The sequence below is a fragment of the Rhincodon typus genome, chromosome 17 (assembly GCF_021869965.1).
Source record: "Rhincodon typus isolate 14 chromosome 17, sRhiTyp1.1, whole genome shotgun sequence".
NCBI classification, from domain to species: Eukaryota; Metazoa; Chordata; class Chondrichthyes; order Orectolobiformes; family Rhincodontidae; genus Rhincodon; species Rhincodon typus.
The window spans coordinates 10,070,693-10,087,127 of record NC_063348.1 but is presented as its reverse complement, the minus strand read 5'-3'; the positions used below and the strand labels follow the sequence as shown (position 1 = coordinate 10,087,127).

At 39.7% G+C, this 16,435-nt stretch overlaps 1 protein-coding gene across 2 annotated transcripts in view; it reads right to left on the bottom strand.

The window, feature by feature from the left end:
- LOC109935005 (activating molecule in BECN1-regulated autophagy protein 1-like) overlaps positions 1-16,435 on the bottom strand; it is a 337,851-nt gene that overhangs the window by 138,964 nt on the left and 182,452 nt on the right. For both annotated transcript variants that reach the window (XM_048607170.1, XM_048607171.1), the window contains one exon: positions 12,497-12,607. In XM_048607170.1, the coding sequence (XP_048463127.1) occupies positions 12,497-12,607 (111 nt within the window). The remainder of the gene's footprint in view (positions 1-12,496; positions 12,608-16,435) is intronic.

The window sequence follows — 16,435 nt, the reverse complement described above, 5'->3', positions numbered from 1 at the left end:
CGGGCAGGTCAAGGGGGCGGGATGAGGTTAGTAGGTAGGAGATGGGGGTGTGGCTTGAGGTGGGAGGAGGGGATAGGTGGGAGGAAGAACAGGTTAGGGAGGCGGGGGCGAGCTGGGCTGGTTTTGGGATGCGGTAGGGGGAGGGGAGATTTTGAAGCTTGTGAAATCCACATTGATACCATTGGGCTGCAGGGTTCCCAAGCGGAATATGAGTTGCTGTTCCTGCAACCTTCGGGTGGCATCGTTGTGGCACTGCAGGAGGCCCAGGATGGACATGTCGTCTGAGGAATGGGAGGAGGAGTTGAAATGGTTCGCAACTGGGAGGTGCAGTTGTTTATTGCGAACCGAGCGTAGGTGTTCTGCAAAGCAGTCCCCGAGCCTCCGCTTGGTTTCCCCGATGTAGAGGAGGCCACAACGGGTACAGCGGATGCAGTATACCACATTAGCAGATGTGCAGGTGAACATCTGCTTGATGTGGAAAGTCTTCTTGGGGCCTGGGATGGGGGTGTGGGAGGAGGTGTGGGGCAGGTGTAGCACTTCCTGCAGTTGCAGGGAAAAGTGCCGGGTGTGGTGGGGCTGGAGGGGGGCGTGGAGCTGACAAGGGAGTCACGGAGAGAGTGGTCCCTCCGGAAAGCAGATAAGGGTGGGGAGGGAAAAATGTCTTTGGTGGTGGGGTCGGATTGCAGATGGCGGAAGTGTTGGAGGATGATGCGTTGGATCCGGAGGTTGGTGGGGTGGTACGTGAGGACGAGGGAGATTCTTTTTTGGTTGTTATTGCGGGGACAGGGTGTGAGGGATGAGTTGCGGGAAATGCGGGAGACACGGTCGAGGGTGTTCTCGACCACTGAGGGGGGGATGTTGCGGTCCTTGAAAAACGAGGACATCTGAGATGTACGGGAGTGGAATGCCTCATTCTGGGAGCAGATGCGGCGGAGGCGAAGGAATTGTGAATAGGGGATGGCATTTTTGCAGGAAGGTGGGTGGGAGGAGGTGTATTCTAGGTAGCTGTGGGAGTCGGTGGGCTTGAAATGGATATCGGTTTCTAGGTGGTTGCCCGAGATGGAGACAGAGAGGTCCAGGAAGGTGAGAGAGGTATTAGAGATGGTCCAGGTAAACTTAAGTTTGGGGTGGAAGGTGTTGGTGAAGGGGATGAACTGTTCGAGCTCCTCGTGGGAGCACGAGGCGGCGCCGATACAGTCATCAATGTAACGGAGGAAGAGGTGGGGTTTAGGGCCTACCTACTAACCTCATCCTGCCTCCTTGACCTGTCCGTCCTCCCTGGACTGACCTATCTCCTCCCTAACTCCCCACCTACACTCACCTTTACTGGCTCCATCCCCGCCTCTTTGACCTGTCTGTTTCCTCTCCACCTATCTTCTCCTCTATCCATCTTCTATCCATCTCCCCCTCTCTCCCTATTTATTTCAGAATGCCCTTCCCCTCCCCCATTTCTGATGAAGGGTCTAGGCCCGAAACGTCAGCCTTCCTGCTCCTATGATGCTTCTTGGCCTGCTGTGTTCATCCAGCTCTACACCTTGTTATCTCAGATTCTCCAGCACCTGCAGTTCCTGCTATCTCTGAGACAAGTTACCAACTAGCTTGCTTCTTCACTTGTGTAGAAGCAGCTGATATTGACAGCTGGGTCAATGAGGTCATTGCATATCAAACAGAAGAATTATTTCCATGATCATATTGGAGGATAATTAGTTTGGCAATTTACACAGCACAGAATCATCTCTGAAAGGCTCCAGCTGATCAGAATGATTGCTTAACTTACAGATATGCAAATTGTCTCGCATTTTATAATTTTCCTATTTTCCCCTCAAAAATAAATATTAATTTCTCAAAAAGGAACTTGAGAAGGTAAATCCTAATCCTAGGGTATCAGGGTTAATACATTTTCTCTTCAGCTAATCTTGCATTGCACAGCTGTATTTAATTCAGTTTCTAAGTGGATGTTAACTTATTACTCATTAATGGTCTACCAAATATATGCCAGTGTTCTGGGTCCTACTACAAAAGTAAGCTGTCAGTTGGCAGTCAGAACAACTTGCATTAAGATTGACATCTTTCTTCAATGCAGATCAGTGTGCACAATAAAAATGATCTATATTGATCTGGAAGCAAAGTTTTAAATGAATATTTGAGAAATGCCTTTAGCTATTACAAAAAGCAGAAAATTGTCCTCAGAGAATGCTTACTATATCTGGACATTTTTCTTTTAACAAAATAATGGATTACTGCAATGGACTCCATATAAAAATCGAGCTAGGAAAGCGGTTGGAGGTAGCTTGGTTCCCATTCGGCTACAATGTATGCAGAGCTCAGCTGAATTGCAGGACACATGGTAGAGTTAATGCAATCAGTGGAGATCAGGCTTTTATGAAAAGTCCATAATCATTATAACAATTAAAGTCAGGGTTAGGTTCATACTGAAGCTGTAATTCCAGATACAAGTAGGCTACAGGATAGCATTGTCAGCATCATTAATAAAATGAACAAAAGAATGGTGGCAAGAAAGAAAGAAAATTTAAGAAAGCAAGGCTTTGAGAATAATTAAAACTGCCCTTCTTTTCCTTCTACATGCTACACTAGTGAACCATACTACAAGCAGCAAAGATAAACAGGGGCAATACTTCCTGTGGACCCAACCAATCATTTGTGGCAAATTGAGAATTTTATTACCTTAACAACCATTAAAAACAAAATATATAGCTATAATATTAGTGGGATATATATTAGAAAACATACCCTGGAGAGCTGTAAATGCTTGTTTGTCTATATCTGAGCAATTGCTATTGCTTTTTGCCACACCACTAGAATTTAAATTAAAGCTAATCATATAAATTATTTCAATTAACCCTATTTCTCCAACCACTGTGAACAATGCACACAAAACAGATGAAATTTAATATTCTTAGCCCAATTTCTGATAGCATGATGGTAAAATGGCAGATTCACACCGAAACACACATTATGTATGAAGCTAAGTAAACATGAATATAAGGAATGTATTAATCTGCAAACAATTACCTATGTCATACGCTTTTAATAACAATCCTGCACAATGCTGCAAAGCAGGACTCAACAACAAGGCACGGTTGAAAAGTTAATTTATCAGACAGCAGAACATTTCATTTATGAACTCATTCTGTTTCAAGCAGCTTCAACACTGGCCTCAGAGAAGTGCCAGTTTCCAAGTACAAATGTGTGCATTCAACAGCAACCACTAGATAAACTAGCCTGACCTAGTAAAGCAGATGAAAATAAAACTAAGTTCACAATTATTAGCTTGCCAGTACTCATGCAATCTTTTAAACCTATTTGTTCTCTGCATCACATCTCCTGATGCAAGTATTCCGAACTGTGACACCTCTTGGCCTCCTTCACCAAGATCATCTTTCTTGTGTGTAATCGGGTATTGACATCAGAACAATTGGCGAGGATGAAAATGGTTAACTCAACTAAGTGCGTGTAAAACAGTTGCGACACTCACTCGAAAACAGACCACAGATCAGCTGGTTCACATGTTAGTACCTCTATACGCAATGCATTCCAATTTGTGAATCATCAGGGAACACCTTTATCATTAACTATGTGTTTGGGCAATGCAATTTGGATTTATATTTTCTTTAAAGACAAAAGCACAACAATTGACACAAATGGATCCAAATAGTTACCATCTGAACTTCATTATCCTTTCAACGCAATAAGCTAAGTGATATGATATGAAGAAAATTAATCAGAAATATGTCGCTGGTTTATTCCTCGGACTATCACAAGAAGCTTGTGATAGGTGACACAGTGACTCAGTGCTTAGCACTGCTGCCTCACTACTCCAGCTACCCGGGTACAAAAGCATTTTGGGAGACTGTCTGCGCTGAGTTTGCACATTTTCGTTGTGTGTGTGTGTGGGTGCTCCGGTTTCCTCCCATAGTCCAAAGATGTGCAAGGTAGGTTAATTGACCTGCTTCCACACTGTAGGGATTCGATGAAACAGCACTGGTTGACCATAGTCCAATTTACACAACCTTTTGACAAGGACTTCTTAACTCCAATCTGATCACTGTAAACATTTGTACTTGTAAACAACTTTGGAATCCCAAAACTAATTCTGAAAATCACAGTAATACAGAAAAATGTTTGAATAATGGTTTCTCATTCAAAACTGCCCTGACACAGCTGAAAGGAATTACATGATTTCCTGAATTATACACAAACCTTCCATCAAACACAATGAAATGTGGAAGGTTCTCTTCTAGCCATATTGAATCGGTTTTAAAGATAAACAAATCAAGATGGAACTTAAAAGAGAGCAGACTTTTGCTACACCTTGTTTACTGAATGTTATTACAATTGTGCAGCTCTTCCTCAACGTTATTTTTCTTGCCTGGCTAATGCTCTGGAACTACAAATTGCAGAAAGAAATATTTTACTTAAGAGTTTTCATTTCATTGAGATGGCTTCTGACCAGCCCACATTCAACAATCTGCTCTGAAAACTCTGCTCACAAATTGACAGTCAAGACAAATTTCAACAGAGCAGCTGAGGCAAACCACAACATTCTTAATAAAGCAAATTGTAACCATTCTTGAAAAAGTCTATTTTCCCCATTTTCCAACTTTAACACAATCTTTAAAAAATTCTAGGGTCTAGATCATCACAAAAAGAGTTCATCCTTTGGCCTTATACTATCTGTGCATTAAGGCTCATTGGAATCTGTCCATTAGCTTTTAAGATATTTTATTTAACAACAAACAGACTAATAGGGGTGAGAACATTGCTACTGAAGATCGGAAGGGGTAGAGGTTACACAAAAATTTAGTCACTGGTCTCATTACCATTTGTGTAAATTGTCTCATTTTCCTACATTATCCCAAAGACTTTATTTCAAAAGTACTTTGCTGGCTTTGAGAATGGGAAAGATGCAACAAAACTTTCTGTTCAATGTCATAATATTGTGATGCCTAGGACAATTAAAAATCCCGAAAATCTAATTCTATAGTAATAAGGAAGGACTGATGTTTAGAAGTAACTCCCACCCCAAAAGACCAGATTGATTCTTTGTATTAATCTTACACTGTTAAAAGTTATACATTTAACATTCAGTTCAAGGAAAGTACACTTACTCGTGAAAAATTAACACCAATTATGCTACCATATCACTGTCTAAGATTTCCATTCCAGATTTCTACTTGGCCACAAATATATTCAACCAGTATTGCCAAATGTGATGGTGTACACAGGTACTTGCTTTAACTTAACTGAGACATTACAGCTTCAAGAAACAGAAACATCAGAAATTATAACATATAGTGCTATATGTTTTCCATATCTCATTCAATTTTAAATTTCTAAAAAGACTGGATGAATTTCATAACTTTCTGGCAGCTCTAGAAATGAGAACTTAAAGACATGTAAACTACCTAATATATGGTAATTGTTCTACTCTTTTAAAAAGAGTCTGTTTATTGCAAATGTATCGGTTTTAGTTTATTCTGCAATAGTAGTTTTGAGAGGACAAATATATGGTCAGATATCAGCAGCAATAAACAGGAAAAGTACTGTATTCACAACAAAGCTTACAGCAGAAGGAATAATGAAGAGTTTGCTTATTTAAAGTGGAGTATAACCTTGATTGTGAGATACAATGTCCGTACAATACATCCCCCCTTCTGGAGGATCGATTACCAGAGAAAAACAGGAGCTCTGCAATTTAGATAATCCACAGACAGCTATCACTTAAGGGGTCCTAGAAACTTCAATTTCAATACAGTGGGATTTCTCAATCCAATCAGTACAGCAATGTGCTTTTTTCTAAGTCACAATAAACCCCATTGAAAGCATTTCAGTCTGTAACAAAAGTAGAAGAACCCAGTAATACTGAATTTCTCTTCGGTGTGGTACTGGTTTCCAGTATGCATGCAAACATGGGCAGTTATTCAAACTATATTGGACACAAATCAAAAAATCTGCCATTTAACAGGCAAACATTTCTTAAGGATTTAAAATTACTCCTAATGTTAGGAGTAAAACAGAATAGCAATTTTCCTGTGGCAATGGAAAACATTCAAATACTTGTTTGAAATAGATTACAAATGTCCATCTTCCTCATGTACTGCAACCTACACTATGGCACAATGGGTGTAAAAAGATTATACTTAATTGAATTACAGAAATAAATTTAAACCAGAATTCATAAGATGAATCATTCTCACAATTTCATGCTTTACAACTATTTCAGTGACTGCAGTGCTACAGTATTGGACCGTTGATACAAAAAACTTATAGAACTCAGCTTTGCCAAAATGCCTGGGGTTAAAGATTTCTCCAGGGCACCAGGTTATCTTATTTTTAATAAATAAAATCAAAAGAATTAAGGTTGAACGGCTTTAAAATTCAACATTTGATCTCACAGGCAACACAGCAAATTATTAGTAGTCTCAAAATGCAACTGGTTCTGTCGCAACATGTTAACAGTGCTAATATTGTATAAGCAAAAGTGCCATGACAATGTGCTGTTTGTGGCAATAATAGTATTTCTTACAGCCTGCACTATTAGACAAGCAGGATGCTAGTCATGCATCTATTCTCAGTCAGGCTGTTTTCAATAAAGGGAGAAAGATAGTTCCAAACAAGGAGCTTGGACATAAATGTATTATACACCTTGCAATAACACTTCTGATACTGGACATGGGAAAAAGGATGAATAATCCCACAAGTCGGAATAAAAACAATTAACAAGATTTGGAAACAGGAACTGAATATGGAATATGGATGTCTGGTTCCACATGCATGCTTACTACACAAACTTTAAATCAACACCTCTTTCAAATCTCCAATACCAGTGTTATCAGATTGCAAAGTCAATGTTCCAGTTCTGGATGAGTCAATTCCCATTTTAGAGAAGAATTGGCAAGATTAAAGCCATCGTTGCCACACACTAACTCTAATTCTGTCCATTACACTAATTCAGGCTGAATTAGACCATATGCAACCTGAGTATCCCACTTCCAAGTTTCCACCTATATCCTCATCATCACAAAGGCAGTAAAGGTTCATAACACTACCTACTTCCTTTGTCATCTTCTGCGGAAGCCCCCAGTCACATCATCGTTTTAATCAGCTCCAATGTGCATCTCGCTAACTGTTCAATTCCAACTCTTAATAAACTTGAACTTGTAAATTTCTGCTGTTTGTATCCTAACCTGCAAAATGTAAACTCAATAACTATTCTTGCACTTGGTGGTCTACATTGATTCTTCATTTATTAAAGCTTCAAATTTTAATTCTCTCATCCTTGGATTCAACTCACTCAATGATCTTTGTCTCAGCATCTGCCAGCCCAGTAACTCTCTTAAAACTCTGTATTCCTCCAGCTCTGGTCTTGTACATCTGTCCCAGCATTTGCGCCATCATTATGGGCCATGCTTTCATTAGTCTAAATCCTAAGATTGGGAACTCTTTTTTCAAGTCCCTCTGTTTTTCCAACTATTGCCTCCTTTTTTTTTGGCTAGGTTTTTTGTCATTCTTATTAATATTCTGTTCTTTGGCTTGGTGCAGTTTTTTTTTTCTTTGTTTCAACTCCCATGAAACATTCAAAAGATCTCGTGGCTTCTAGACAGGTTGGATGTGGAGAGAACATTTCATCTTATGGAAGAATGGGAAAAGCTAGACTATGATCATCTTTTAAAAATTAGGAGCTGCTCATTTAAAACAGATGAGCCAAACATTTTCCTTCTGAGCAGGTGATGAAAACAGAACCTTTGAATAGTTTAAAGAGAGAACGGATAAATGCTTGGCAAGGAATGGGGTGAAAGGTTATCAGATGCAGGTGGGATTATGAGTGAGGATACAGTCAGATCACTCATCAGCTTATTAAATAGCAGATCTGGTTCAAAAGGCAACTTTATCTGGGTCTAAGGCAAGAGGGTCTCCCAAATGTTTTCTTTCATTTCCTCATGGGATGCCAGCGCATTGGAAAAGTAAATGTTTTTGCCAATCCTTAATTGCTTGTGAAGGTGGTGCACATCTGCTTGAACCTCTGCTGTCCATCAGGTGTGGATACATCCATAGTCTTACTGAAACATAGAAAACAGGTGCAGGACTAGACCATTCGGCCCTTCCACCCTGCACCACCATTCAATATGATCATGGCTGATCATGCAATCTCAGTATCCCACTCCAGCTTTCTCTCCATGCCTCTTGATCCCTTCAGCCGCAAGGGCCACCTCCAGCTCCCTCTTGAATGTATCTAACGAACTGGCCCCAATTCCTTTCTGTGGTAGAGAATTCCACAGGTTCACAACTCTGAGTGAAGAAGTACTTTCTCATCTCAGTCCTTAATGGCTTAACCCTTATTTTTAGACTATGACCCCCTAGTTCTGGACTTCCCCAAAACCGGGAACATTTTTCCCGCATCTAGCCTGTCCAGTCCCATCGGGATTTTAAATGTTTCAATGAGATCTCCCTTCAATTCTTCTAAATTGCAGTGAGTCCAAGCCCAGTCAATACAGTCCTCCGTCATATGTCAGTCCTGCCATTCCGGGAATCAGTTGGGTGAACTTCGCTGGACTCCCTCAATAGCAAGAGTGTTCCTCCTCAGACTAAGAGAGCAAAACTGCACAGAATATTCAAGGTGTGGCCTCACCAAGGCCCTGTATAACTGCAGCAAGACATCCCTTCTCCAATACTCAAATCCTCTGTCATCAAGATTTTGACCCAGTGTCTGGAATGATATATTTCCATGTGTGGATGGTGTGCAGGTTATAGGGAATCCTACGGGTGTTCCCAGACGTCTGTTGTTGTTCTTCTGAGTGGTAGATGTTGCAGGTACAAACGAAGTTTGGTGAGTTCTTACATTGCATCTTATAGATAATGTACATTGTTGCCGCTGTGAATCAGTGGTGGAGGGTGTGAATGCTTAAGGTGGTCAACGGGATGCCAGTCAGGTGGGATCTTTGTTGGATGGCATCAACCTTGTTACTGGAGCCGTACGTAGCAAGTGGAGAGTATCCCATCAAAATCCTGAATTGTTCCTTGCAAGTGATGGACCAACTTTAGGAATTCAGGAGTTACTAATAACAGAATACCCAGGCTTTGACCAACTCTTGGAACCAAAGTATTTATATGGTTGTGTAGTTCAGGGACAAGGTTCAACATGATGATGGCAAGGAATTTGATGGTGATCATCCTATTGAACATATCAAGGGAGAATGTTAGAATTCCCTCTCGTTGGAGATAATCATTGTTTGGTACCTTGTGGTGTTAATATTGTTTAACAATCCAAGACTGAATGCTGTCCCAGTCTTGGATGCATATGAACACATGCTGTTTCAGTAACTGAGAATGTGAGCAATACTGAGCATAGTGCAATCATTTGTAAACATCCCCAGTTCTGACATTGCATTGCAGGGACAGTCACTGATGAAACAGCTGAAGTTTTTTAGGCTCAGGGCACTACCATGAGGAACTCCTGCAATAATATCCTAGAACTGAGATGACCAGCCTGCAGAGATCATAACCATCTTCCTTTGTGCTTGGCCTGACCACAACTGGTGAAGGAGTTTCTTCCCATTTGCTACGGAGTTCAATTTTTCTAGGGCAGCTGAGTGGCTCTTGTAGAGATCATCACTGACATGACAAGCCAAACGAGCACCTTATGTGGTGTAACCATTAGGTGAGACACAGGAGATACTGGTACCTGTGAAATCATTGAAGCAATCAAGACTTTCAGGAAGAGGAAAATTAGGATTAGAGACGACAAGGGAAAATATGAAGTTAGAATAGATAATTATGCCTACTGACATAGCATCGCTGTCTTCAGTTGACCAGCACATGGCAACAGACTCAGCTTCTTGGTGTTGTATAAATTCATGTTTGAGGGGGAGGGGTGTAACAAATATGGAACAACGTATTCCAAATTCTGGAATGGGCATGGAGCATGTATATATCAGAAATTCCTCAAACAGAAATGCCACATATAATGGGGGTTACCATGAACAGACAAAGAAGAAAAAAACTAGGACATGAACTCTTCAATTAAAAAAAAGATTTACACAGGTTTAGTTACATGGTTGATGCAAGCTACCCTTATATAAGAAAGGAATTCTAATGGAAGCAAGCAACAAAGCCTGCTTTCGTGATTCTACAATGTTACACACCCCAATCCCACAATGAAAAGTATTTAAAGCTTTTTAATGCAAAAGAATTTCAACCAATTTTATGTCTTAAAAAGACAGCATTAATTTCCGGTCAAATCCTTTCATATGTCAGCAAGAGAAAAGGATTTTTCAGTGAGCTCGAGTTAGAACATGTAAGCAGAGTTCTTTTATGATGTTTAAGTAAATATTCTCATCATAGAAATATGTTGGTTATAATGTATTTTGGGCATGTTGTGGTAACACAAATAGCATTTAACAGGAATGATTGGTTTTGTCACAGAAGAAAACATGAAAGAGAGATTATTTGTACATTACCAACACATAATGACCCATTTTCAACAAACATGAACTCTTTCAAGGATCTAAAAGTGCCTTAATTTACCAAGTATTTCTCAAATATACTCAAAAATCTATTTCAATACCATTACACAAGATAATGCTTTCATATGAAATTAATGGGCTTACAAGATAGAATAGAAAACTGGCTGAAATTTTATTAAAAACCCTTTGAGTAAATCAATGATTAACATCAGAGTGTTGACAGAATTGGGAGGGATGGAAGTCACTTAACATTCAAACAAAATTTAATTAGATTGGGGACAGAAAATAGTGGTGGTTGAGCGAACAGCAGCATAATTAATGAAATTCTGATTACTTCTCGGCAATCAGTGACACGACACGGCTGTAATCCTGTCTTGTCAGTCCAAAGTTATTAAATCTTTGTGATAGACCAAGATACAATTATAACGTCCCAGCCACTTCCAAATTTCCAAGAATGTGAACACTGAATTGACTAGGCCCTGGCCTTGAATGTTATGATACTTCAGGTGCTTATCCAGATACTTCTTAAAATATTGTGAGGTTACCTGTCTCTGCTAGCCACTGTTACCGTCAACTCCAACAAGGCAGTGCATTCCAGGCCTCTACCATCCCCCAATGAAAAATGTACCTCAAGTCCCTCTAAATCTCTTGCCTTTCACCTTAAAAATGTGTCCTCTTGTTAGTGACTCTTCAATTGAGGGAAACAGCTGATTTTTTATCCACCCTGTCCATGCCCCCCACAATCCTATACACCTCACCCAAGTCACCGCCCAACCTTCTCTGCCTCAAGGAAAACTGAGACTTGATGGGCCGAATGGCCTAATTTCTGCTTCTACGCCTTAAAACAACTTGAGCTTAATCAGCCTGTCCTTGTAGCCAATATGTTCCATCACAAGCAACATCCTCGTGAATCTCCTCTGCACTCCCTCCAGTCCAATCACATCCTTACTGTAGTATGGCGACCAGAACTGCACACAGAACTCCAGGCTAACCAAAGTCCTGCATACTTCATATAAGAGGTTCATAACAAAAGTGGGAAGACATTCTGATAAAAAGGTCTAGATACAGTGATGGATGGAGTGGTGTCCAAACTAAATGGTCATACAAAGTAGGAGTCAGCATACATAATTGTAAGGATTAAAGGAATTACAAGTGCATATTAATAAACTAATAAAATGGTGAAAAATTGGATTAGTATAGATTTAGTGTATTTTTGGCAGTACAGACATGACGGGCTGAAGGGCCTATTCTGTACTGTAAGATTCTATGGTCCATCAGGAAATGTTCTATGACACAGTTTGGAAGGACAATGTGTATTTCTTTCCGAGAATTAACTTCCATACTGGCTTAAGATATCTAAAGTTTCACTCCCTGTAAGTGAAATGGGCTAGGTTATCGCAGATTCAAAGGCAATGTATTAGATTATAAATTATAGCATTAATCATGTTTATTTTGCTGTCAAGCCTTCTTTAAATTGAATTATTACTGGACGATCACAGTGTAGATGTACCATGGAGACTGCAAGAAAAAATACTCCAAGCGGATACTCTCAACAGCCATGTTACTAGTCAGATTCTGAGGATTATAATTCTAGATAAGGAAATTGGTCAGAGTGAAAACAAGTTCCTCTGCAGGATATTGCTGTATTGGTTAATACTGAACCAGGAGCTTTGAGAAACCATCCAAAATTTGTCATAAGGAGGAGTTCTCTGGCTTTATCTGAGCATTGAGAACAGAATTCCAGAAGGAGCAAAGATATAATGGAAATTCATTTGGCAAGAGTTCAATGGTTGTCAAGGATAACTGAATGTTGCCCCAAACACCAGATTCATCAACTCCATCCATAAGTAGTCCCACCAGCTGAAATAAGATGCGCTTCACCAAGATCTATTCAATTGTTTGACCTCTTTTGACATCATATTTTGATCATACAGCTTCTTACATAACTCTACGGCAGTCAAGTAATCACCCATTGCTCTCTCAGATTCTGCCAGTCTTTACATATCACTTACCATTGCTGATCTCTGGAAGATCAAATTTGGTGAAATCCCACCACTGGAGGCGATAAGTGATATTGGCAATATTACTGGCCACTGCAGACTGTCCGTCACCTATCACAGCACCTGCAATTAAAGATTGAGACACTTAGGAAAGGACATCTTTTAGCCATTATCATTTGACAAACTTCTGCCAACCTGCTGCTTACTTAAGAATTCACCATTACCTTATCATCAAGTTGTGAACATAGTGTATACAGAGTCATGAATAGGATATAGGAAGATTGAATTTTGAGGGACATTTCGTCGCTCTAAAAATGTTTAAAGGAAGCACAAACAGATCAAACTGAGGATCGGATATCAGTAATTAAAGTTAGCACAATTGTAGGTGACCTTCTTTCGACAACAAGCATTTTTACATTGCTCCCTGCAGCCGAAGTGGGACAGTTCGTTCATTTGTACAGGTACAGAAAATATTACTGCCAGAACAGCTTAAGTTGGGAGATATATTCACACCCTTCAATTTGATCTTTTATCAGAACATAGTAACAGAAGTAGATTAATTAGCTTCTTGTGATGGTCAACGGGATCATGGATGATTTGCAAAACCAATTTCATGCACTTGCTTTTGTTTCATCCTTTAATACCTTAAACATTTTAAAGTTAGCAACTGATCCAGCTTCAATTGCCCTTTGTGGAGCAAGTATCAAATCTTTGCTACCTTTTCCAAGAAAACCTCTTCATAATTTCACTTCGGAAAGATCTGCCTCTAGATTTCTGACTAAGACTCCTAGTCCTACATATCCAACTACTGGTAACAGTTTTTCCCAACGTACCCAATCTATTTCTCTAATACATTGTGTGCCCACAATTTCCATGCCTAACCATTGGCAGCTGGCTGCATTGGCCTAGACCTCAATTTCTGAAATTTCCTCCCCACAACTCTCAAACTTCCCTTAATTCACTCCTTAAAATCCAACTCTTTGATGAACTTGTCACTGCCTTAATACAACGACATGGCTCCGAGTCAAATTTTGTTCATTAACATTTTTATTGAGTGCATTCAGGTGTTTTACTACATTAAAGGACACATAAGTGCAAGATATTGTTGTTGGTTTCTGGGAAAACCCTTAAATTCAATAAGTGCAAAAATGTCAAGGTACCAGCTTCAAAAGCAGGTGTGACCCCAATTTCTCCCTTTTCCATGCCAGAGTGGTTCAGTGGTTAGCACTGCTGCCTCACAGCGCCAGGGACCCAGGTTGGATTCCATCCTCGGGCAGTTGAATACAAAATTTGTTATCGGCCTTAGGCAAAAGTACGAACACCAACCTAAGAGGCAAAAGCTTGCAGATTCACACCCCACTACAGAGACTCAAGCACATAGACGTAATTGATGTTTCAGTGCGCTACTGTGGGTTGCTGAACTATATGAAGTGCTGTGTTTTGAATGAGGCATTAAATCACCTGCATCACAGGGAAAAAAAAAATGCATGGTACTTTTCAAAGAAAAAATTCCCAGCTGACCAACAAAAATTCATCAACTAACAACAGACAGACAAAAAACCTGGATATTTGCCTCATTACGCTTTCTGCCACCTTGCTGTACATACATTTCCAAAATAATTATGCTTTAAAAAGTGTCCATTAGCTGTGAAACACTTTGGAAAGTCCTGAGCTCATGTAAAATACTCTATAAACACAAATGCTTGACTGGTTTCTAAAATAATTGTATATGCAATGACAGAGGATGGGCAGAGACTCAACAATCTTACAATTTTCTATTACAATTTATTAAGTAATGAATCAGAGCCAAATTCTGGATAAACTAAAGTTCCAATCTTCTTCATTAAATAGGGTATTAAAACTTCCTTCTACGATAAATTGTAGTGAATTCAATATTCTGCTATGCAAAGCATAAAGTGCAAGATATTTGCAGCATCCATTGTTGCCATTAATATACTTTTAACATCATTAGCAAGATCAGCAACTGTAAACCAGCAGTACAATTTTATTGAATAAATGAATACAAATGGGAGCTCAAGCAGAAACATTTGTAGAGGCTCAACGTCACAGCAAAAAACATAAATACTGTGCAACAACTTAATACATCTTACAGGCAGTGGTATTTAACAACTTGCAGGTAGAAGTTTTGATAGTTTTGAGGCCAGAGTTTAGGACAATTTAGTGCAAATAGTTGAACTGGCATAAAAGGTCAGAAAATTTAAGATGATACTGCATGAAGTTCCACAGACCGTCAGATATCTATGACTTTTAAGTTGTTTTCAATCAGGCCCCATCCGACAAACTGAAGTTGTCACACAGAAGCTGACATTACACTGGTCCAGGAAGGCCCTTCAGATTGCACTCATCCATTTGTTTCTAAATAATTGACTAAAGTACACAAATTAAGTGTTCCCATAAGTATATATTTTTTTCAAAAAGTTATCTAACCACTAAAGTTAAACCACTAGAGACATCATTGCTAAGGATTGATTTTTTGGTGATAAATCATTCTCACCTGTATTAACAAAGCTGCATCAGGTTGCCACCTTTAAATACACCAAATAGTTTCATATGGAAGGAGAGAAAAGAAAGAAACAATGACATCCTGTTACGTTGCCTGTGGTACTGATTCATGAACAACGTTACGCCTTGAATCCTTACCGTGCGCAAAAACTGGAACACTAAATGCTGATGGAGCTCAACTTAGTACAGTCCAATGCTGGTGTCAACCATACATTAGCTGTTGCAATATCGCATCAAAATCAGAAAGCTGTGGGTTCAATATCAGTGCTGACATTCCAGCATAGAGGGAATCCTACCTGGATGCTGACATGGCAACTGTTCTACCCAAGACCAAAAGGAACACAGAAAGTTGTGAACACAACCCCGTCAATCATGCAAAGCAGCATCCCATCCATTGACTTTATCTATACTTCCTGCTGCCTTGGGAAAACAGCCAAAAGATAATCAAAGGCTTCTCCCACCCTGGTTATACTCTCTTCCATCAAGCAGAAGATATAAGAGTTTTGATAGACGTACGAACAGATTCAAGAACAGCTTCTGCCCCGCTGTTAACAGACTTTTGAACCGACCTCATTAATGTTGATGTTGATCTATCTCTGCACCTTCTCAGCAGCTGTAACACTGTATCCTGCACTCTGTTCTGTTACCCTGATGCACTTGTAGAGTACAATCTGCCTGTAAAGCACGTAAGACAACGCTTTTCATTGTACCTTGGTACACACGCCATTAATAAATCAAATTAAATCAAAATCAAAACACTGCACTGTTGGAAATGCTGTCTTTGAAAGAGAAGTTTAAACAACATCCAATCTACCCTCTCAGGCAGATGTGAAAGGTCCCACTGCATGATTTTGAAGATGGGTGGGTGGGTTGGGGGGTGGAGAATGGAACATTCCCAGTGCCCTGGTCAATGTTTATCCTTCAATTAACATCATGTGAACAGATTACCATGAACATCAGTTGGCCATGAGAGGTGCTATAATATCTAAGTCTTCTTCAGTCAAGGCATTTCCTGTAATAGTTTCTCCTTCTATTTGCAGTAGTCACTTCGAAAGTTCTTCATTCCAAACAGGTGCCTAGTTTTTAACCTATGTGCTCCCCTCAGCTTAAAGCTCACTTTCAGATATATGACAGAGAGCCTCATTCATGTGCTGCACCTAAGTGTACAAGTATAACAGTTATGCCAGCCCCCAAAATGTACCATTAGAATGGCCATACATGTGAATACATATAGGTACGTAGGCTTTGCAATTTAACCAGTACATATACAAAATGTTTCTTCACTGGTATCGGTGAGTAAAACCAGATATGCCTGAAAAGGAAATACTGAAGTTAGACCTTTCTTAAGCAGTCCAGGGCACGTAAAGTTATGCATGCTGGTTAATTTTAAGCATTTTGTATTTTAACTTTAAATAAAAGTTAATTATA